Source organism: Panthera tigris, chromosome B1 (genome assembly GCF_018350195.1).
Source record: "Panthera tigris isolate Pti1 chromosome B1, P.tigris_Pti1_mat1.1, whole genome shotgun sequence".
In the NCBI taxonomy this organism is placed as follows: Eukaryota; Metazoa; Chordata; class Mammalia; order Carnivora; family Felidae; genus Panthera; species Panthera tigris.
Genome location: NC_056663.1, coordinates 81,543,722 through 81,562,240, shown reverse-complemented (window position 1 = coordinate 81,562,240; position 18,519 = coordinate 81,543,722). Strand labels below are relative to the sequence as shown.

The following is an 18,519-nucleotide window of genomic DNA, read 5'->3' as shown; positions in this document are numbered from 1 at the left end:
TCAATGCAGGGTATTCGGAAAACTGGACAGCTACATGAATAAGAATAAATCTGGAGCACTTTCTTACACCATACTCAAAAATAAACTCAAAATGGATTAAAGACTTAAATATAAGACCTAGAACCATGAATCTCCTGAAAGAAAACATAGGCAGTGATCTCTCAGACATCAAGCCTCAGCAACACTTTTCTAGATATACCTGTTCAGGCAAGGGAAACAAAACAAAAAATAAAATATTAGGACTACATCAAAATAAAAAGCTTTTTGCACAGCAAAGGAAACCATCAACAAAACCAAAAGGCAATCTACTGAATGGGAGAAATTATTTGTAAATGATATAGCCAATAAGAAGTTAATATCCAAAATATATAGAGAACTCACACAACTCAACACCCCCCAAAACAATCTGACTAAAAAGTGGGCAGAGGGCCTGAATAGACATTTTTCCAAAGAACATTACAAAAGTTCCTCAATAAATTAAAAATAGAAATACCATATGATCCAGCTATTCCATTCCTGGGTATTTACCCAAAGAAAATTAAAACACTAATTTGAAATGATGCATGTACCCCTGTGTTTATTGCACCATTACTTACAACAAAATATGGAAAGAACCTAAGTGTCCATAAATAGATGAATGAACAAGTTGTGTTATATAAGTACAATGAGTTACTTAGCCATAAAAAAAAGAATTAGATTTTGCCATTCACGACCACACAGATAGACCTGGAGGGTATTATGCTAAGTGAAATGAGACAGAGAAAGACAAATACCATATGACTTCACCTATGAATCTAAAAACAAAATAAGTGAACGAACAAACAAACAAACAAACAGAAACAGACTCATAAAAACAGAACAAACTGGTGGTTGCCAGAAGGAGGGAAGGGACTGCTAAGCGGTGGGCAAAATAGGTGGAGGGGATTAAGATATACAAATATCTAGTCATAAAATAAACCATGGGGATTAAAGTAAAGCATAGGGAATATAGTCAATAATATTGTAAGAATGTTGTATGGTGACAGATGGTAACTACACTTATTGTGGCGAGCATCGTGTAATGTACAGATCTAATCACTATGGTGTATACCTGAAATTAATATAACATTGTGTGTCAACTATACTTCGATTTAAGAAAAAAAAAAGAGATGAATTAACTAATTTCTTTATATACTGTCTTCTCTTGGCTTCTATCCATTATCTCCCACTCTCCTAGTTTTCCAACTAGTTCAACGACCACTTCTCCTTTATTGCCCTTTGCGCATTCTTATTCCTGCTATTCTGCCAGGCCTCAACATCTTGAAGAGCCCTGAGGCTTTACTCTTTTTTCTAAATACAATCTCTCCTTAGGTGAGTCAATCCAGTCAACAGGCTTAGAATATCATCAGTATATTGTTAACCCTCAAAATTTGTATCTCCAATCTAAACCTTTCCCCAAGAGCTCCAAGCTTCTGTAGTCAATTGCCTAATAAACACCTCACTAGAATGCTGATCTAAAAACTAATGTATTTGACTCATAACTTTGTTTTGACCAAAAAAAAAGTATTTATTTCCCCACACACACTATCAACTTAGGAAATACTGAATTATTCTGCCAGACACCTAAGAGTCACTCTTGAATCTTTCCTTTCCCTTAGTAAGTCATAATTTTTCCCACCTCTAAAAATACATCCCAAGCCATCATTTCTCTCCATTTTCAACCATCAACCTAGTCAAAAACATCATCATCTGGCATAAATTACTATACTAGCCTTTCTTTCCCTGGTCTTCACCATTACTCTACCACCAACCATTATTTTTCAGTGGCCATGGTGATTTTATTTTTTTAAACTCTGTATCGGATCATCTCACTTTCCTGCTTTACATCTCCAGTGGTATCTCTTTGTATTTCAAATCTAAATTGTACTTCAAATCCAAATTCTACCAGAAATTCATAATCTGACCATGTCTAATTATGTCTCCAACCTCATGCCCTCCTTACCCACTATCCACTAGTCACACTAGACTTCTTTCTGAACCTCAAACGTGCCAAACCATTTAGCTTAGAGCCTCTGAATTACCTGTTTCCTGTGTCAGAGAGATTCTTGTCTGAAATCTTTGCACAATGGATTCTTCCTAACATTTATATCTCAGCACAAATTTCATTTTCCAAGAAAGGCCTTTCTTGATCTATTTCTTATACTGCTGTTTTATTCTCACCAATGCACATACTGCTATTCAATGAGAAATTCACTCAATGATCACAATTGTCAGTTATAGCGTGAACTTAAAAAGATTTAAATTTAGTAACTTTTTAAAAGAAAAACAGAACTTACACCATTGAATTATGCCTCTAAAATTAATTAATAAAAGCAATGCCTTGGTAAAAGATATAAATCAAGTGGAAAATATATCCTGGAAGATGTTCACAAAATACAGCCTCACTAAATCCTTATTTTTGTTGGCTTGTAAAGTATCAAATATAGAGTCAAACACAGAGGATGTACCTATTTTTCCCCTTAATTTTGTTTCCCAACCTAGTATGAATTTAGTGCTTACGGAATTAAATGATTAAGTTACTCTAATAAGACTCTCTTATAATGCTAGCGGCCACACAAATCTGACCTTTAGTTTTTCCAGTCTCTTGGGCAGAGACTGACAATTGTGCTGAATTGTGGAATTGTTTTGTGATGTGTCTTCAATTAAGCTGAATCTACTAAATACATTCCATTTTTAATCTGAGTGAAATATTGAACCAGTATTTCCAGAGACAGAAAAATAACTTTTCAAAGCTCTATACTACTACCACACTATAGCAGGCAAGTAAATTTGTACCTCCAACAAACTGTTATTAACATTTTGAAAGTTTATTAAAATTCTTCCATATGTCACCTCTCACCTGAATTCTTACACGTCTTTTAAATGACTTCTTTGCCGCTAACCTTGCTTCACTTCAATACATCCTCTACACTTCTCAAATATGAACAAATACTGTTTTACTCTGCTACTTAAAGTTTTTCAATGGCTGTATACAGTAAAGTGTCAACTGTTTAACAATGATCAGGCCTCTACCTAACTAGCTTTGCCTATGCCACTTCCCTCTGTTCTAGTTATACCTAAAATTTTTGAATGAGCTTTGTTTTGTCTCAGCTGTACACCTTTGTGCATACTGTTTCTCTTGCCTTTATGTCCTTATTCGGTGAAACCCTATTCTTGCTCCATCATGTAAGATAAGCATCTCCATGAAGCCTTCCCTGATCTGTTAGGCAGAATCAATCACTTCCCTTCTCAGCCACTACTACACTGAGCCCATGCTTAGTAGAAAGCAATACGATACCACAGAACCTGACTGCCTTGAATCGCAGGATTCCCACTAATCCCATGATCGCTATCAAATTACTTAATCTTTCTGTACTATCGTTTCCTCATTTGGAAAATGATAAAAATAACAGCAGATACTGCATATACACATAAAGTACTTAAAACATTTAGTGAATGCTAAATAAAAGTTGTAAATTATTACACTGTAAAATAATGCCTAGTTTAAAGCTATAATTCCTCCATTAGACTGTAAACTCCAGGATGTAAAGCCAGGATTCTATGCTTTTATCTTTTACTCTCTAACAGTGTTATAGATTTCAGCAATTGTCTGCTGCCTAAAAATGAAAAATACCTGACCATAGCAAAGCAAAAGCTAAACAATTAACCTTCTCATTAATTGCTATTTCTCATTAATAAAGAGTAGTCATTCTTTTTTTTTTTAATGTTTATTTATTTTAGAGACAGAGAGACAGAGCACAAGTGGGGGAGGGGCAGAGAGAGTCAAAGACAGAATCTGAAGCTGGCTGCAGGCTCTGAGCTGTCAGCACAGAGCCTGACGCGGGGTGTGAACCCACAAACCATGAGATCATGAACTGAGCTGAGGTCGGACACTCAACCGACTGAGCCACCCAGGCACCCCAGTCAGTCATTCTTTATGTATAACCATACAATGGTATTTAGTGAAATACCCAAAGGTGATGGAAGTAAAATGTATGACACAAAACTGATGAACTGCATCACTTTTGTACCTAACACATTTTGTATAAATCCCACCACTCTCCTGGCGGAGAGTGTTAGCTATTGTTCTCTTCTGTACCTCCAAGATGTCAGAGCAGTGGGGCATCTTCAGGGAGCCGGGTATGTGTTGCCCTCCGCAAAATTCATAGCATAAAAGGATGTGAATGGACATTGATTTATACCCCATTATTGACACAGTAAGCCACCAGTTTGAATTATGCTACTAGGTCAAGCAATGGGAAGTGTTTGATTTGAGCAAATTCACAGAACTATTTGATACTATGAAGAATATTAGAAACTTCTGAAGCAGTCCAGGATGTAGGAAGCTGGAAAAAGGCATCACTCCCATTCAAACAAGAAGAAGCTAGATAAATTACAAACTCATAATTTTCCTCAAAAACATGAGAGCTTGAAACAACACAGCAACCCAAAAGCCTAACACCCAAGAAGGGGCAACTCTCAGCCTCAGGAGAGAAAGGATATATAGCTTTTCCCAACTGTGGTAGAGCATGGGAGGAAGGAACAACGACCAAATAAACTAACATGAGACATAAGACAGAACTTCAACAAATTGCTAAAGGCCAAGTGTGGGCTAGCATAAAAGTACAGCAATCTTGGTAGTCCCAAATATAAAGTGAACTCACATTGACCCTCAGACTCTTTCCAAGGGCCTTCACCACATATATGAGAGCAGGAGACTAGAAAGGCTACTTCAATGGTTGCCTGAAGAAGGGAAGTGACCACCACTGCAGGAAAAGCAAAAAGCCCCACCCTCCCTGCCAAACCCTTCTCTCCAACAGAACAAAGGACTTAAGCTGCTAAGGAATGAGCATCAAACCTACTGACACCAGGACAGATAAGACCCATCCTTGCAGGGAGAAGATTAAAAGAAAAAAATCCTCTATGCCTGGGGTAGAGGCAAGAAACAGTCCTTCCTCTGGGGGTAGGGCAGAAAACTCTCCCACAAAAGACTAGCCACAGATACAAGGCAGAGTTTGGCTATCACACATAGCAAGGACGAAAATGCTGAGAAAGCCCTACCTTGGAGGCCAGGCACACAAGAGATGGCTAAGATTGAAGCTGGACCAGGAAACCAGAGAAGCCCTACCTCTCATTCCCTACACTGAGTAACAAGGTATAGCATTCTACAGCTGAAGGCAGGGAAAGAGCATGGAGAGACACCCTCTGAAGCACAGAGGTACAGAGATAGCTGAAAACTGAAAGTGGAGGAGGAACATTAAAAAACTCCTCTTGTGGGGGGAGGGGGGGTGGGCACAGTTAGTAGAGCTTGCAACTCTTGATCCCAGAATTGTGAGTCCAAGCCCCATGTTGGGTAAAATATATTTTTAAAAATGGGGTGCCTGGCTACCCAGTCAGTAGAATGCGTGACTCTTAATCTCAGGGTCCTAAATTCAAGCCCCACAGTGAGCATGGAACCTACTTAGAAAAGAAAACAAATAAAAAAATAACTCCTCTGGTTGGAGAACACAGGCAGTAACCTCTTTGACATCAGCCATAGCAACTTCTTTCTACATATGTCTTTTGAGGCAAGGGAAACAAAAACATAAATAAATTATTGCGACTTCGTCAAAATAAAAAGCTACTGCACAGTGAAGGAAACCATCAACAAAACTAAAAGGCAACTGATGGAATGAAGGAATATATTTGCAATTGACATATCGGGTAAAGGGTTAATATCCAAAATATATAAAGAACTTGTAGGGGGGGCCAGGGTGGCTCATTTGGTTAAGCATCTGACTCTTGGTTTCAGCTCAGGTCATGATCCCACGGTTCATGGGTTCAAGCCCCACGCTGGGCTCTGTGCTGGCAGTGCAGAGCCTGCTTGTGATTCTCTCTCTCTCTCTCTCTCTCTGCCCTTCCCGTGCTCACCTGCTCTCTCCCCCTCAAAATAAATAAATAAAAACTTAAAAAAAAAAAAGAACTTGTAAATCTCAACACTCCAAAAATGAATAATCCAATTAAAAATGAGCAGAAGACATACAGATGGCCAACAGACACATGAAAAGATGCTCAACATCACTGATCATCAGGGAAATATAAATCAAAACTACAATGAGATATCACCTCACACCTGTCAAAATGGCTAAAATCAACAACAGAAGAAATGACAGATGTTGGTGAGGATGTGGAGAAAGGGGAACCCTTTGGCACTGTTGGTGGGAATGCAAACTGGTGCAGTCATTCTGGAAAACAGTATGGAGGTTCCTCAAAAAGTTAAAAATGGAACTACCCTTTGATCTAGCAATTGCATTACTAGGTATTTACCCCCAAAATACAAAAATACTAATTTAGAGTAATATACACGCACTGATGTTTATAGCAGCATGATATATACAATAGCCAAATTATGAAAACAGCCCAAGTGCCCATCAACTGACAAATGAAAAAAGATGTGGCATACACACACACACACACACACACACACACACACACACACACGAATATTAGTCATAAAAAAGAATGAAATCTTGCCATTTGCAATGACATGAATGGAGCTAAAGAGAATTATGCTAAGCAAAATAAATCAGTCAGAAAAAGACAAATACCATATGATTTCACTCATATGTGGAATTTAAGAAACAATACAAATGGGCCAAGGGGGAAAAAAGAGAGAGGCAAACCAAGAAACAGACTCTTAACTATAAAGAACAAACTGATGGTTACCAGAGGGGAGGTGTGTGGGAAGATGGGTTAAATAGGTGATAGGGATTAAGGAGTGCACTTGTTGTGATGAGCACTAGGTGATATATGGAAGTATGGAATCACTATATTGTACACCTAAAACTAATATTATACTGTATGTTAACCAATGGGAATTTAAATTAAAAAAAGACAAAAAACCTCTTCTGGCAACCCTACCACCATTAAGCACTGGGCATATTTAGAGGAATTTGAACCCTGTGAGGTACTGAAGGTAACCACACAAAGCAAAACAAACAAAAAACCAGGTCAATTCCTAACTAACTCAACCCCCACAATAAAGGACTGACAGTAGAAAAGAAGTATCCATTTCAAAGTGTAACCACCATTTCTCTCAGTATCCACTAACATGATATTTAGCATTCAATAAAAGATTAGGACACTCAAACATGCAAGAAAAACAATATTACTAAAAGGCAAAACAATCAATAGAAATACACTCAGAGATGACCCAGATGTTGGAACTACTGGACAGAGACTTCAAACAACTATGATTAACATATTCAGGAATCTAGGGGAAAAGATAGATGAAATGTTTGAACAAACAGGAAATTTCAACAGAGATTAAAAACTTCTCAGGAGTCAAATGGAGGGTCAGCTGGCTGGCTCAGTCAGTGGAGCATGTGACTCTTGATCTCAGAGTTGTGAGTTCAAGTCCCACGTTGGCTGGAGATAACTTAAAAATAAAATATTTCCAAAAAAAATTTTTAAAGGGTCAAATGGAAAAGCTATAAATAAAAAACCACCATATCAGAGATGAAACTCAATAAAGCCAAAGAAAGAAGTAGTGGACTTGAAGCCAGATCAATAAAAAAATATCCAGAGGAAAACAAAATGAGAAGAAAAAAAAAAAAGTGGAAAAAAAAAGCACCTAAAAGCTATGGGACAATAACAAACAGTTTAGAAAAATCAAATAGTCTAGCATATGTATAACTGGATTCATAGAAGGACAACAGAGAAGAAACGGAGCAAAAGAAATACTTAAAAAAATAATGACCATGAATTTTTGTAAAATAATGCAAGACATCAAACCAGAAGATGCAACAATCTCAGTGAATCTCAAACAGAATTAAACACACACACACACAAACACACACACTCTGACACATCATAATCATTCTACTGAAAAGCAAAGATCTTAAAGGCAACTAGGAAAAAGCTACATTAACTACAGCAGATTTCTCTTCAGAAACTATGCAAGCCAGAAAATAATGGAATGACATCTTTAAAGTAGTAAAATAAAAAATCTACCAACCTAGAATTCCATGCAGGGAAAATATACCACAGTACTAAAATCAAAATGAAAAAATTTTCAACCAAACATTGCTGGCAGACCTACAATACATAAATATGTTAAAGAAAGTTCTTCAGGTAAGAGGAATATGACACCAGATAGAAGACTTGAATCTATTAAAAGAAATTAAGTTCCAAAAACTGAAAAAAATTAATAAAAAGTAGTTTTTATTTCTTAATTGCTTCAAACTATAATTTACCTTTTAAAACAAAAATAGCACGAATATATTCAGCAGTTTAAAATATGCAAAAGTCAAATGTATGACAAAAATGGCATAAAGGATTAGAGGTAAAAATTGCAAGTATCCTTTTGAAGGATTCATATACCGTACCTATGGTGGTATACTACTATGAAGTGATGATTAGAGATATATATTGAAATCCTTAGGGCAGGGGCGCCTGGGTGGCTCAGTGGGTTAACGTCTGACTTCAGCTCAGGTCATGATCTCACGGTCTGTGAGTCCGAGCCCCGCATCATGTTCGCTGACAGCTCAGAGCCTGGAGCCTGCTTCAGATTCTGTGTCTCCCTCTCTCTCTGCCCCTCCCCTGCTCACGCTCTGTCTCTCTGTCTCTGTCTCTGTCTCTCTCTCTCTTTCTCTCTTAAACATAAAGATTAAAAAAAAAATTAAAAAAAAAAAGGAATCCTCAGGGCAACCACTCAAAAATATCAAAAAGGATATATAACCAATAATGTTAATAGTGGAGATAACACAGAATCATAAAAAAAAATACTGAATTTACCCAAAAACAGGAAAAAAAAAAGAGAAAAAACATCAACAGGAAAAAAATAAGGAAAATTCCAAGATAGTAGTTTTAAATCTAATGACATCAAAAATAATGAATAATTATAAATAAATAATAACCAACAAATGCCTCTCAATTAAAAGATGAAGAATAACAGATTAAATTAAAAACCAAGGGGTGCTTGGGTGGCTCAGTCAGTTAAGCATCTAACTCTTGATTTCAGCTCAAGTCATGATCTCATGGTTCATGAGATCAAACTCCTCATCAGGGTCTACACTGACAGTGCACAGGTTTAAATAAATTAAAAACCAAGACCCAGTGCTGTCTATGAAAAATCCACTTCAAATATAAAGATATATATAGTTTAAAAGGAAAAGGAAAAACATCCAGCTTCCAGTCTGACACATAAAAAGCTTGGAAAATGTCATTTTCATCCTCACAATAACAATGAAAAGAAGCCAAACCTACTGAAAAATCAATAATACATCTTAGGTCTTAAAGAGAATTCAGGTCACAGGGCAAACCACCACCCAGGAAACTGAAAAAACAAAACAAAACAAAACAAAACACAGAATCACAGCTTACCGGAAGTAGCAAATGCTGCTGGAGTCAGCAACTGGTAGGAAAACTTTAAGAGTAATTGACTAATTGCTGGCAACTAAGTGTAGACTAGGTTGAGAGATAAAAACTCCTAGAAGCCCAACCTTAGGAAGAGCTGCACCTTTTCAAGAATTTTACCTCTAGGAGCCCCACCAGGTCCCCTTCAAAGTAAAGATCAAAGAAAATTCTCCAGTGCTTCCTGCAGAGGTAGCGGAAAAGTAATCACTGTGAAATACACCCAGAGCATCCTGCTGTCCTTAACAAAGATCTGTCTTCTAGGAAAAGTGTTTTCAAATCTAACCAACGTGAGTTTTACTACAGCCTAGCTGACATGGAAGAAAAATACCCAACTCCAGACTCCTCTAGCCTTCCTGTCTCCCATATAAGTGGGGTGTAGGGAAAGTTGAGAAGCACTTGTAAAGGTCACAGCCATGGAAATAGACCTACTAAAATTCTATGATCTAGTCACAGGATTATAGAATGCTTCCGTTCCCCCTACAACTGACCATCATATCAGCAGGGCTCCTATATAGTATCAGAAGGTTACAATTCAAAGAACTGTAAGCTTAGACTCCATTTAATGAGCCTCTAGGGAAATCCAAAAATAACAAGGAAAACAAAAACAAGGACACCTAAAGAATTTTAAATTCTGAATCTTAGCCTTTACCCATCAGGCAGAAAATCAATAAGGATATAGTTGAACTGAATAGCACCATCAATCAACTTGATCAAATTGACACTTATTGATTAGTTTATCAGGTGTCAACAGAATATGCAAGCTTCTCAAGAATACACAATTTTTGTCATGCTCATATATAAATAACATTCACAAAGATGGACCACATTCTGGCCTATAAATTATACACAAAAATTTAAAAGAATAGAAATCATACAAAACAGGCTCTCAAACAACAACAGAATTAAACTAGAAACCACTAACAGATAACTGGAAAATCCCAAAATATTTGGAGATTGAGCAACATATGAATCAAGGAAGAAGTATCAAAAGAAACCGAAATATCTGAAACTGAATTAAAATGAAAATAAAAGTTACCAAAAAATTATAGAATGCAGTAAGAGCACTGCTTACAGAGAAATTTATAGCATGTAGTATGTATGTTAGAAAAGAGAGATTTAGAATCAGTAATCTAAGCTTTTACCTTAAAAACCAAGAAAAAGAAAAGCAAATTAAACCCAAATAAGCAGAAGAAATAATGCAAATTAGAGCAGAAACCAATGAAACTGAAAACAGGTAAATTAATAGAGAAAAAGTCACTTAAACCACAAGCTGGTTCTTTGAAAGGTCAATAAAATCAATAAACCTCCAGCCAGGCTAACCAAGAAAAAAAGAGAGAGGACACAAATTACTGGTATCATTGACAAAAGAGGGGTCATGCCTACTAATCACATGGATAATAAAAAGGAAACTAAAAGAGTATTATAAACAATTCTACGCTCACAAATTTAATATCTTAAATAAAATGGACCATTTCCTTGAAAGACAAAATCTAACAAAAGTCACACATGGAGAAACAGATCATCTGAATAGGTCTATATCTACTACAGAAATTGAATAAAAAATTAATAACCTTCCAAAAGAAATCACCAGGGCTAGGTGGTTTCACTGGTGACTTCTATCAAATATGTAAAGAAGAAATAATACCAACTCTCTACAATTTCTTCCAGAAAACAGAAGCATAGAAAATGTTTCCTAACTCATTGTATGAGGGCAGCATTACCCTAATACAAAAACCAGAAAAAGGGATTCAAAGAAAGTTAAAGAACAGTATCTCTCACAAACACAGATGCAAAAATCCTCAAGAAAATATTAGCAAAAGGAAACCATGTATAAAAAGAATTATAAACCACAACTAAGTGGGATTTATTCCATGCATGCAAAGCTGGTTCAATATTCCAAAATCAATTAATGTAATCCATCATATCAACAAGCTAAGGGAAAAAAAAACATATGATCATATCAACAAATATACAGAAAGAATCTGACAAAATCCAACACCCATTCAACATGAAATCTACCAACAAACTAAGAATCCAAGGTAACTTCCTCAACTTTATGTATCTATGAAAAAACCAACAGCTAACACCATACTTAATAGTGAGAAACTAAAAAGTTTCCTCACTGAGATCAAGAATAAGACAAGGATGTCCCCTCTCACCATTCCCATGCAACGTTATATTGGAAGCCTTGGCTAACACAGTAAGACAGGAAAAGGAAATAAAAGGTACAGATTGGGAAGGAAGAAATAAAAACAAATTCTACTCCTACAAATTCTACAGAATTTTGCTCCTAAGAATTTACCCCCCCAAATGAAAACATATGTCCACACAAAAACGTGTAATGAATGCTTATAGCAGCTTATCCATAATCACCAAATATGAGAAGTAATTTTAACTATTGCTGCATAACAATTACCCCAAACCTTACCAGCTTAAAACACCAAACATGCGTTATTTCACAATTTCTATGAGACAGAAATTTGGGAGGAACTTGATTGAGCACTTTGGTTCAGGAATGTTCAGAAATTTGCAGTCAAGTTATCTAAACCAATTAATTATCTGAAATCTTGACTGGGGCTGGGGGATCCATTCTAAGATGGTTTGATCATCTGGCTGTTGACAAGAAGCCTCAGTTCTTCATTGGCTACTGTCAGGAAGCCAGAGCTCCTTGCCACACAGACCTCTTCACCAGGTCCCTTGTTTCCTCACAAAATGGCAGCTGACTTCTAGTGAGTGATCAAAATGAGAACAAGGCATAATCACAATGTCTTTTTTCAATCTAATCTCAGAAGTCACATACTATCACCTCTGCCATATTCTACCAGTTCCAGAGACCAATCCTGACACACTGCAGGAGAAGTCAACATTAAGGCATGAATACCAGGAGACAAGGATCACTGGGACCATTTTGGAAGCTGGCTACCACGAACCTAGATTTCCACTAACTGGTGAATAGGTAAACAAATTATGGTATAACCATACAGTGGCACAGTAATCAGCAATAAAAAGGAACAAACTACTGATATATGTAACAGCATGGAAAAAATCACAAATACTAAGTGAAAGAGCCAGTCCTAGAAAGTTACATACAGTGTGATTACATTTACACACACATTCTCGGAAACGTATAACCAGAGGGATACAAAACAGATCAAAGGTTGTCAGGAGCTAGGAAGGGGGCAGTAGAGTGACTACAAAAGGGCATGAGGGAATTTTTTTAGATAATGGAAATACTCTATATTTGATTGTGATGGTGCTTGGAGTTTGTTAAAATTCACACAACTATAACACCTAAAAAAGGTGAGTTTTATTGTAAATAAATTATACCTCAAAAATTACTTATAAAAAGAGAGAGAAAGGAATCCTAAGAGGAAACAAGAGGCTTGGTTGGGAATATTGCTATAGCAGTCTTAATGTGTAAATAACAAGTTTCCAAAGGAAACTTTGGAAAATGTTATTAAACCAATAAAATTATAATTAACGTTACTCAAGCTAAAAAACTTTCTCTGAGCTTAAGTCTACAGATTGAAAATGCCCATCAAATTACAAGTTAGACAGATGAGAGAAAAGATACACATGTATCCTGGCATATCCTGGCAAAAGTCTTGACCTTTAAGAATAGAAAAGTTTAGGGGCACCTGGGAGGTTCAGTTGGTTGAGGATCTGACTTTGGCTCAGGTGATGATCTCATGGTTTGTGGGTTTGGGCCATGCATCAGGCTCTGTGCTGACAGATCGGAGCCTGGAGCCTGCTTCAGATTCCATGTCTCCCTCTCTCTCTGCCCCTCCCCCACCTTCACTCATGCGCTTGCTCTCTCTCAAAAATAAATGAATGTTAAAAAACAAAAAAAAAGTTTAAGTGCTTCCAGAAAGAAAGAACAAGTTACTTAGAAAAAAAGAGAGACAAGCATAGGCTTTCTTATTTGCAACAAAAAGGAAATAATGATATAGTACCACAAATTTTTGAGAAGAGGACCACGACCCAAAAATTCTATCCCAATCAAGAGTAAAATAAAAAATAAAAAAATAAAACTTTTTAAAAGAAAAAGGGGTGCCTGGGTGGCTCACTCAGTTGAACATCTGACTCTTGATTTCAGCTCAGGTCATGATCTCAACAGTTTGTGAGTTTGAGCTCTGCATCAGGCTCTGTGCTGACAGGGCAGAGCCTGCTTTGGATTTTCTCTCTCTGTCCACCCCACTCATGTGCTCTCTCTCAAAAATAAATAAATAAACTTAAAACAATAAAACATAAACTCTTTAAAAAAAAGAGTAAAATAAAGTTATCTATAAAAAAGAGTAAAATAAAGTAAAATAAAATAAAATAAAGAGTAAAATAAAGTAAAATAAAACAATAAAACATAAACTCTTTTAAAAAAAGAGTAAAATAAAGTTATCTATATATCTAAAATATATATATAAAAAAAAGAGTAAAATAAAATAAAGTAAAATAAGGGAACATGCAATGACTCAAAAAATGTATCACCCACCTATCCCATCTAGAGAGATAACCAACAAAAAATGCTCGCCAAATAATTAAATCATTGCAGAGATAGAGGAGAATAAAGAAGAGACCTTATGAAACCTGCAATTAACTTAAAGTGGAATTAGTAAAACAAATGGGAAGAAATATATAACAAATGAAAACTCAATTAATTTAGTTTAAAATTAAAATAAACCATCTAAACAAAAAGGAATATTAAAGCCAGTCCTGTGTACAAGGAAACTGTAAATAGTTATCACAAACAACTTTTTTGGTTTTTGTTTTGTTTACCTGGTTTGCACGATGAGAGTGACCAAACAGCTTGTGACCCAATTTCCCGTACTGTTCCAGTCCTTTCCAACTGCTTAGGGTCAGCACCAGGAGGTGTCTTGTTTGGTGTGGTCATTTTTAAAATATTCTACGAAGAAAACAAGATTATCCACATTATACCATGACCTGAGCTTCTTTCTACAAAAGGTAAAAATTAAAATTTAGTAGCAAAATGGATCACTACCCTTGATATTAATCATCTATTTCTCAAATGAAGTTAACCTAACTCAACCACTATAATTAAAAAATCTTAGGAATTCAATTTTTGTTTCTAAAATATATTATGATTTACAAGATGTGCAAACAGTAGAGTATAATAGTCAAAAGAGCATGGGATCAGAGTTTCAACTTCAGCCTCTCCTTTAACTAGCTTAGACTTCAGGCAGGTCTGGGCTTTATTTCTTACCTCTAAAAGGGGCTGACTTGATCTATAATTCCATAATGCTATACAATTCTATACCTCTCTGAATAAAAATTCTTTTTTTTTTAAACGATTTTATTTTTAAGTAATCTCTACACCCAACGTTGGGCTCAAACTCACAACCCCAAGATCAAGAGTCGCATGCTTCACCAACTAAGCCAGCCAGGTACCCCTCTGAGTAAAAGTTCTTAATTCAAATGAATTTTTTTCTTTAGAGAAGTTAAACTGAAATATTCGTATTCCAGGGGCGCCTGGATGGCTCAGTCGGTTGGGCATCCGACTTTGGCTCAGGTCATGAACTCGCAGTCCGTGAGTTTGAGCCCTACGTCAGGCTCTATGGTGACAGCTCAGAGTCTGGAGCCTGCTTTGCATTCTGTGTCTCCCTTTCTCTCTGCCCCTCCCCTGTTCACGATCTGTCTGTCTGTCTGTCTCTCTCTCTCTGTCAAAAACAAACTTTAAAAAAAATCTAGAAATATTCTTATTCCAGGAATATGTAAATATCCGTTTCCATTTTTTATTTAGCAAATGTAAACTTGTTTTTGATAACTTTTTATTAAAATATAATATACAGTGTTATATTAGTTCCAGGTGTACAACATATGATTCAACAATTCTATACATTTCTCTGTGCTCATCACTGTAGGTTTACTCTTAATCCCCTTTATGTGTCTCACCCATCCTCCCATCTACCTCCCCTCTAGAAAACTGTTCTCTGAATTTAACAGTCTGTTTATTTTTTTCTGCTTGTTTTGTTTCTTAAATTCCACACGAGTGAAATCATATGATATTTGTCTTTCTCTTATTTCTTATTTCTCTTATTTCTTTCTTATTTCAGACTTATTTAATTTAGCGTTATACCCCCTAGGTCCATCCATGTGGTTGCAAATGGCAAGACCACATTCTTTTTTTATGGCTAGTATTTCATAATGTGTGTGTATCTATCTATCTATTTATCTATCTCTCTCTATGTGTGTGTGTATACCACATCTTCCTTATCCATTCATCCACTGATGGACATTTGTGTTGCTTCCACATCTTGGCTATGGTAAATAATACTGCAGTGAACACTGGGGTGCATATATCCTTTCAAATTAGTGTTTTTATTTTCTTTGGGTAAATTACCTAGTAGTGGAATTACTGGATTATATAGTAATTCTATTTATAATTTTTTGAAGAACTTCCATACTGTTTCCCACAGTGTTTGCACCAATTCACATTCCCTTCAACAATGCACAAGGGTTCCTTTTTCTCCAGCATCGTTGCTAACACTTCTTATTTCTTATCTTTTTGATTCTACCCATTCTGACAGACATAAGGTGATATCTCACAACAGATACATGAAAAGATACTCAACATCACTAATCATCAGAGAAATGCAAACAAAACCACAATGAGATATTGGTCTCCATTTTAAATAGTCCATTAAGTGAAACAGAAAAATCACTTCTCCCCACTAGTTGTCAAAAGTTTAACTTATGTGTGCTCTTGCCATAGAAGATAATGTCAGAAAAAAGGTTTCAAGGCGTAGAAGTGAATAACTGACCCATTCTAAACCCAAAAATTTACTGGAACTTTCTCATCTTTTGTTCATCTTGGTAAGTCTATGCAAACATGAAAAAAAAAAAATCTTTGGGGCCCCTGGGTGGCTCAGTTGGTTAAGCATCTGACTTTTGGCTTCAGCTCAGGTCATGATCTCACAGTTCACGGGTTCCAGCACTGCACCAGGCTCTGTGCTGACAGCACGGAGCCTGCTTGGGATTCTGTCTCCCTCTCTCTGTGCCCCTCCCCTACTTGCTCTCTCTCTCTCTCTCTCTCTCTCTCTTTCTCTCAAAAATAAATAAATAAACAAACATTTAAAAAATATTTTTAAAAAAATATCTGATAGTGAACATGTAAAACAGCTTATGTGGTGCAAAGTTACAGATACTGAACATTGTTATATATGCTATTATAAACCTGGCCCAGGGAGACTGGGTGGCCTCAGTCAGTTAAGCAACTGACTCTATTTCAGAGTCAGGCTCTGCACTGACAGCAGGGAGCCTGCTTGGGATTCTCTCTCTCTCTCTCTCTCTCTCTCTCTCTCATAAATAAACTTTAAAAAAAAAAAAAAAACTTGGCCCAATATTTCAGTATACCATCTCCTTGACACCTTTTAGATTTCAGTTGTTTCCTAATCTCAACACAGCTCTTGATACTTATTAAACAATAGTAGAGCCACTAGACTGTAAAACCCAGAAAGGCCTGAGACTTAAATGCTCAGTTAGCAATTTACTTAACGAATAAATGGATGAACGAATAGGTGCAGTCCTAAGCTAAAGTATTTGCCTTCTGCAATTTAAGTAAGGTCTAGGATGAGACAAGTACACCTATGACTGTCACTATAAGCTGAATGTCCAGTCATTGTCAAATATGCAAAAATGTTAAATTGTCAAAAAAAAAAAAAAAGCCATCTCTACATAGGAGCAGAATTCAACTGCCTGGTTTGATACTGGACGCCACCAAGTGGAAAAAACGCGGAGCTCGGAAAAACCCGGGTTCCTGGCCACTCCGTTCAAAAGAAACTGAGGCCAAGGAGAGAAGGCCACGGCCAGCAGTACCTGGACCACACTCTGCTAGATACCTCTGCTAGAAATACTAGAATGGGCAATGGCTCTCCAGCGGCCTTGAGATCGCGAGCGGAAAAGGGGATTGAGAATAGGGATGAGAACGCATCTGCTTACGAGAGAACCATTCTCCAGGACAGGGCGGAGGAGAGAAGCTCACGCCCTTAGAGCTTGCAGACCCGGCTTGCCGCAACCCACCTTTTTAAGATACCCTGCAGCTCGGTGCCACTCCCACTCAGGACAGCCCGGCTTTCCCACAGAGTTAATTTGGAGTCGCAGGACAATGACGTCAGTTCTCGCCAGGGCTCCGCCTGTCGCTCTCTGTCGCGCGCGCGCACTGCGTCCCTAAGGCATGCGCGAGGCGGTGGTTGAGCACCGCCATTTTGGCCGGTGGCCGTAAGAACACGCTGTGTGAGAGAGAAGTGAAAGGAAGAACTGACTTGGCTTCTGCGCTCTCCTCCGCAAGGGAGTCGTTTTCTCCAGGTACCTGAATGGCCCGGGAGGGTTTGGCCGTTAGCTGTGGTCTCCCACGATTTAGACAGTAGGGACGTTGTCTGAGAGCCTTTGGTGAGGCCTCTGGTGTCAGCAGTGAAGGAGGCAGCGGCGCGTGGCAGCCGGCTCGGGAGGGACAGCTGGAACCGCCGAAGCGCGGACGCCGCGGAGGGCTTAGAGGTGGTCGCGCATCCCCTCCAGCTGACCTGGCTCTTGGCCACTGTTGCCAGCCACCTCGCGCCAGGGGCTACGAGAATGGATTTAGATGCCATCTCAGAGATGTAATCTCCACCGTCTCCACTCCCCCTTTACTACTCTTCTTGCCCTATTACAGAGAAGAAGGCAACTTCAGAACTCAAAGCATCGTCGTTTCCCCCCCACCTCCCATCCTTACCCTGACACAGTAAAATGGACTTATTGGCACATGTGCGTATTTGATTATAGGAAGTCGTGGCCTTTTCTTCCTCGGCTTTTCTGGTGATTATGGAATGAGTCATGGCATTTTGCCGTCTTTATAGAAATGATGGCCAGCTGTAGCTCTCCTTTTCTCATAGAGCAACGTGTATTCGATTATCCCAAGTAACCTCCCAGTTGAATGCCTTTAGCTTTTTTGGTGCTCTTTTATAGCACTTGGTACTTTCTTCTTGGTGACTTACTTGTTTTCCCCTTAAGTCTTAAATTGCATGAGATCAGGGGCGCATTGGTTCGTACCTTGTAGACGCGAAGTCCAAAGCCTATTCTCACATCCCGTAAACTACATAAATGTATTTTCTCTTATTT

The 18,519-nt window shown here is 37.6% G+C and overlaps 2 protein-coding genes across 4 annotated transcripts in view; one reads left to right on the top strand and one right to left on the bottom strand.

The window, feature by feature from the left end:
- The window catches only part of ANAPC10 (anaphase promoting complex subunit 10), a 102,803-nt gene extending 85,261 nt beyond the window's left edge, over positions 1 to 17,542 (bottom strand). Inside the window, exons 1-2 of one of the 3 annotated variants that reach the window (XM_015541921.2) lie at positions 17,446 to 17,542; positions 14,185 to 14,311 (exon numbers count right to left, since the gene is read on the bottom strand). In XM_015541921.2, the coding sequence (XP_015397407.1) occupies positions 14,185 to 14,299 (115 nt within the window). In that variant the 5' untranslated portion in view covers positions 14,300 to 14,311; positions 17,446 to 17,542. The remainder of the gene's footprint in view (positions 1 to 14,184; positions 14,312 to 17,445) is intronic. The other 2 variants (XM_015541920.2, XM_007091772.3) reach the window with 2 other exon arrangements.
- Positions 17,543 to 17,640: 98 nt separating this feature from the next.
- ABCE1 (ATP binding cassette subfamily E member 1) overlaps positions 17,641 to 18,519 on the top strand; it is a 32,252-nt gene continuing 31,373 nt past the window's right edge. Inside the window, exon 1 of the mRNA XM_007091771.3 lies at positions 17,641 to 17,730. The gene's annotated coding sequence lies outside the window, so the exon portion shown is untranslated. The remainder of the gene's footprint in view (positions 17,731 to 18,519) is intronic.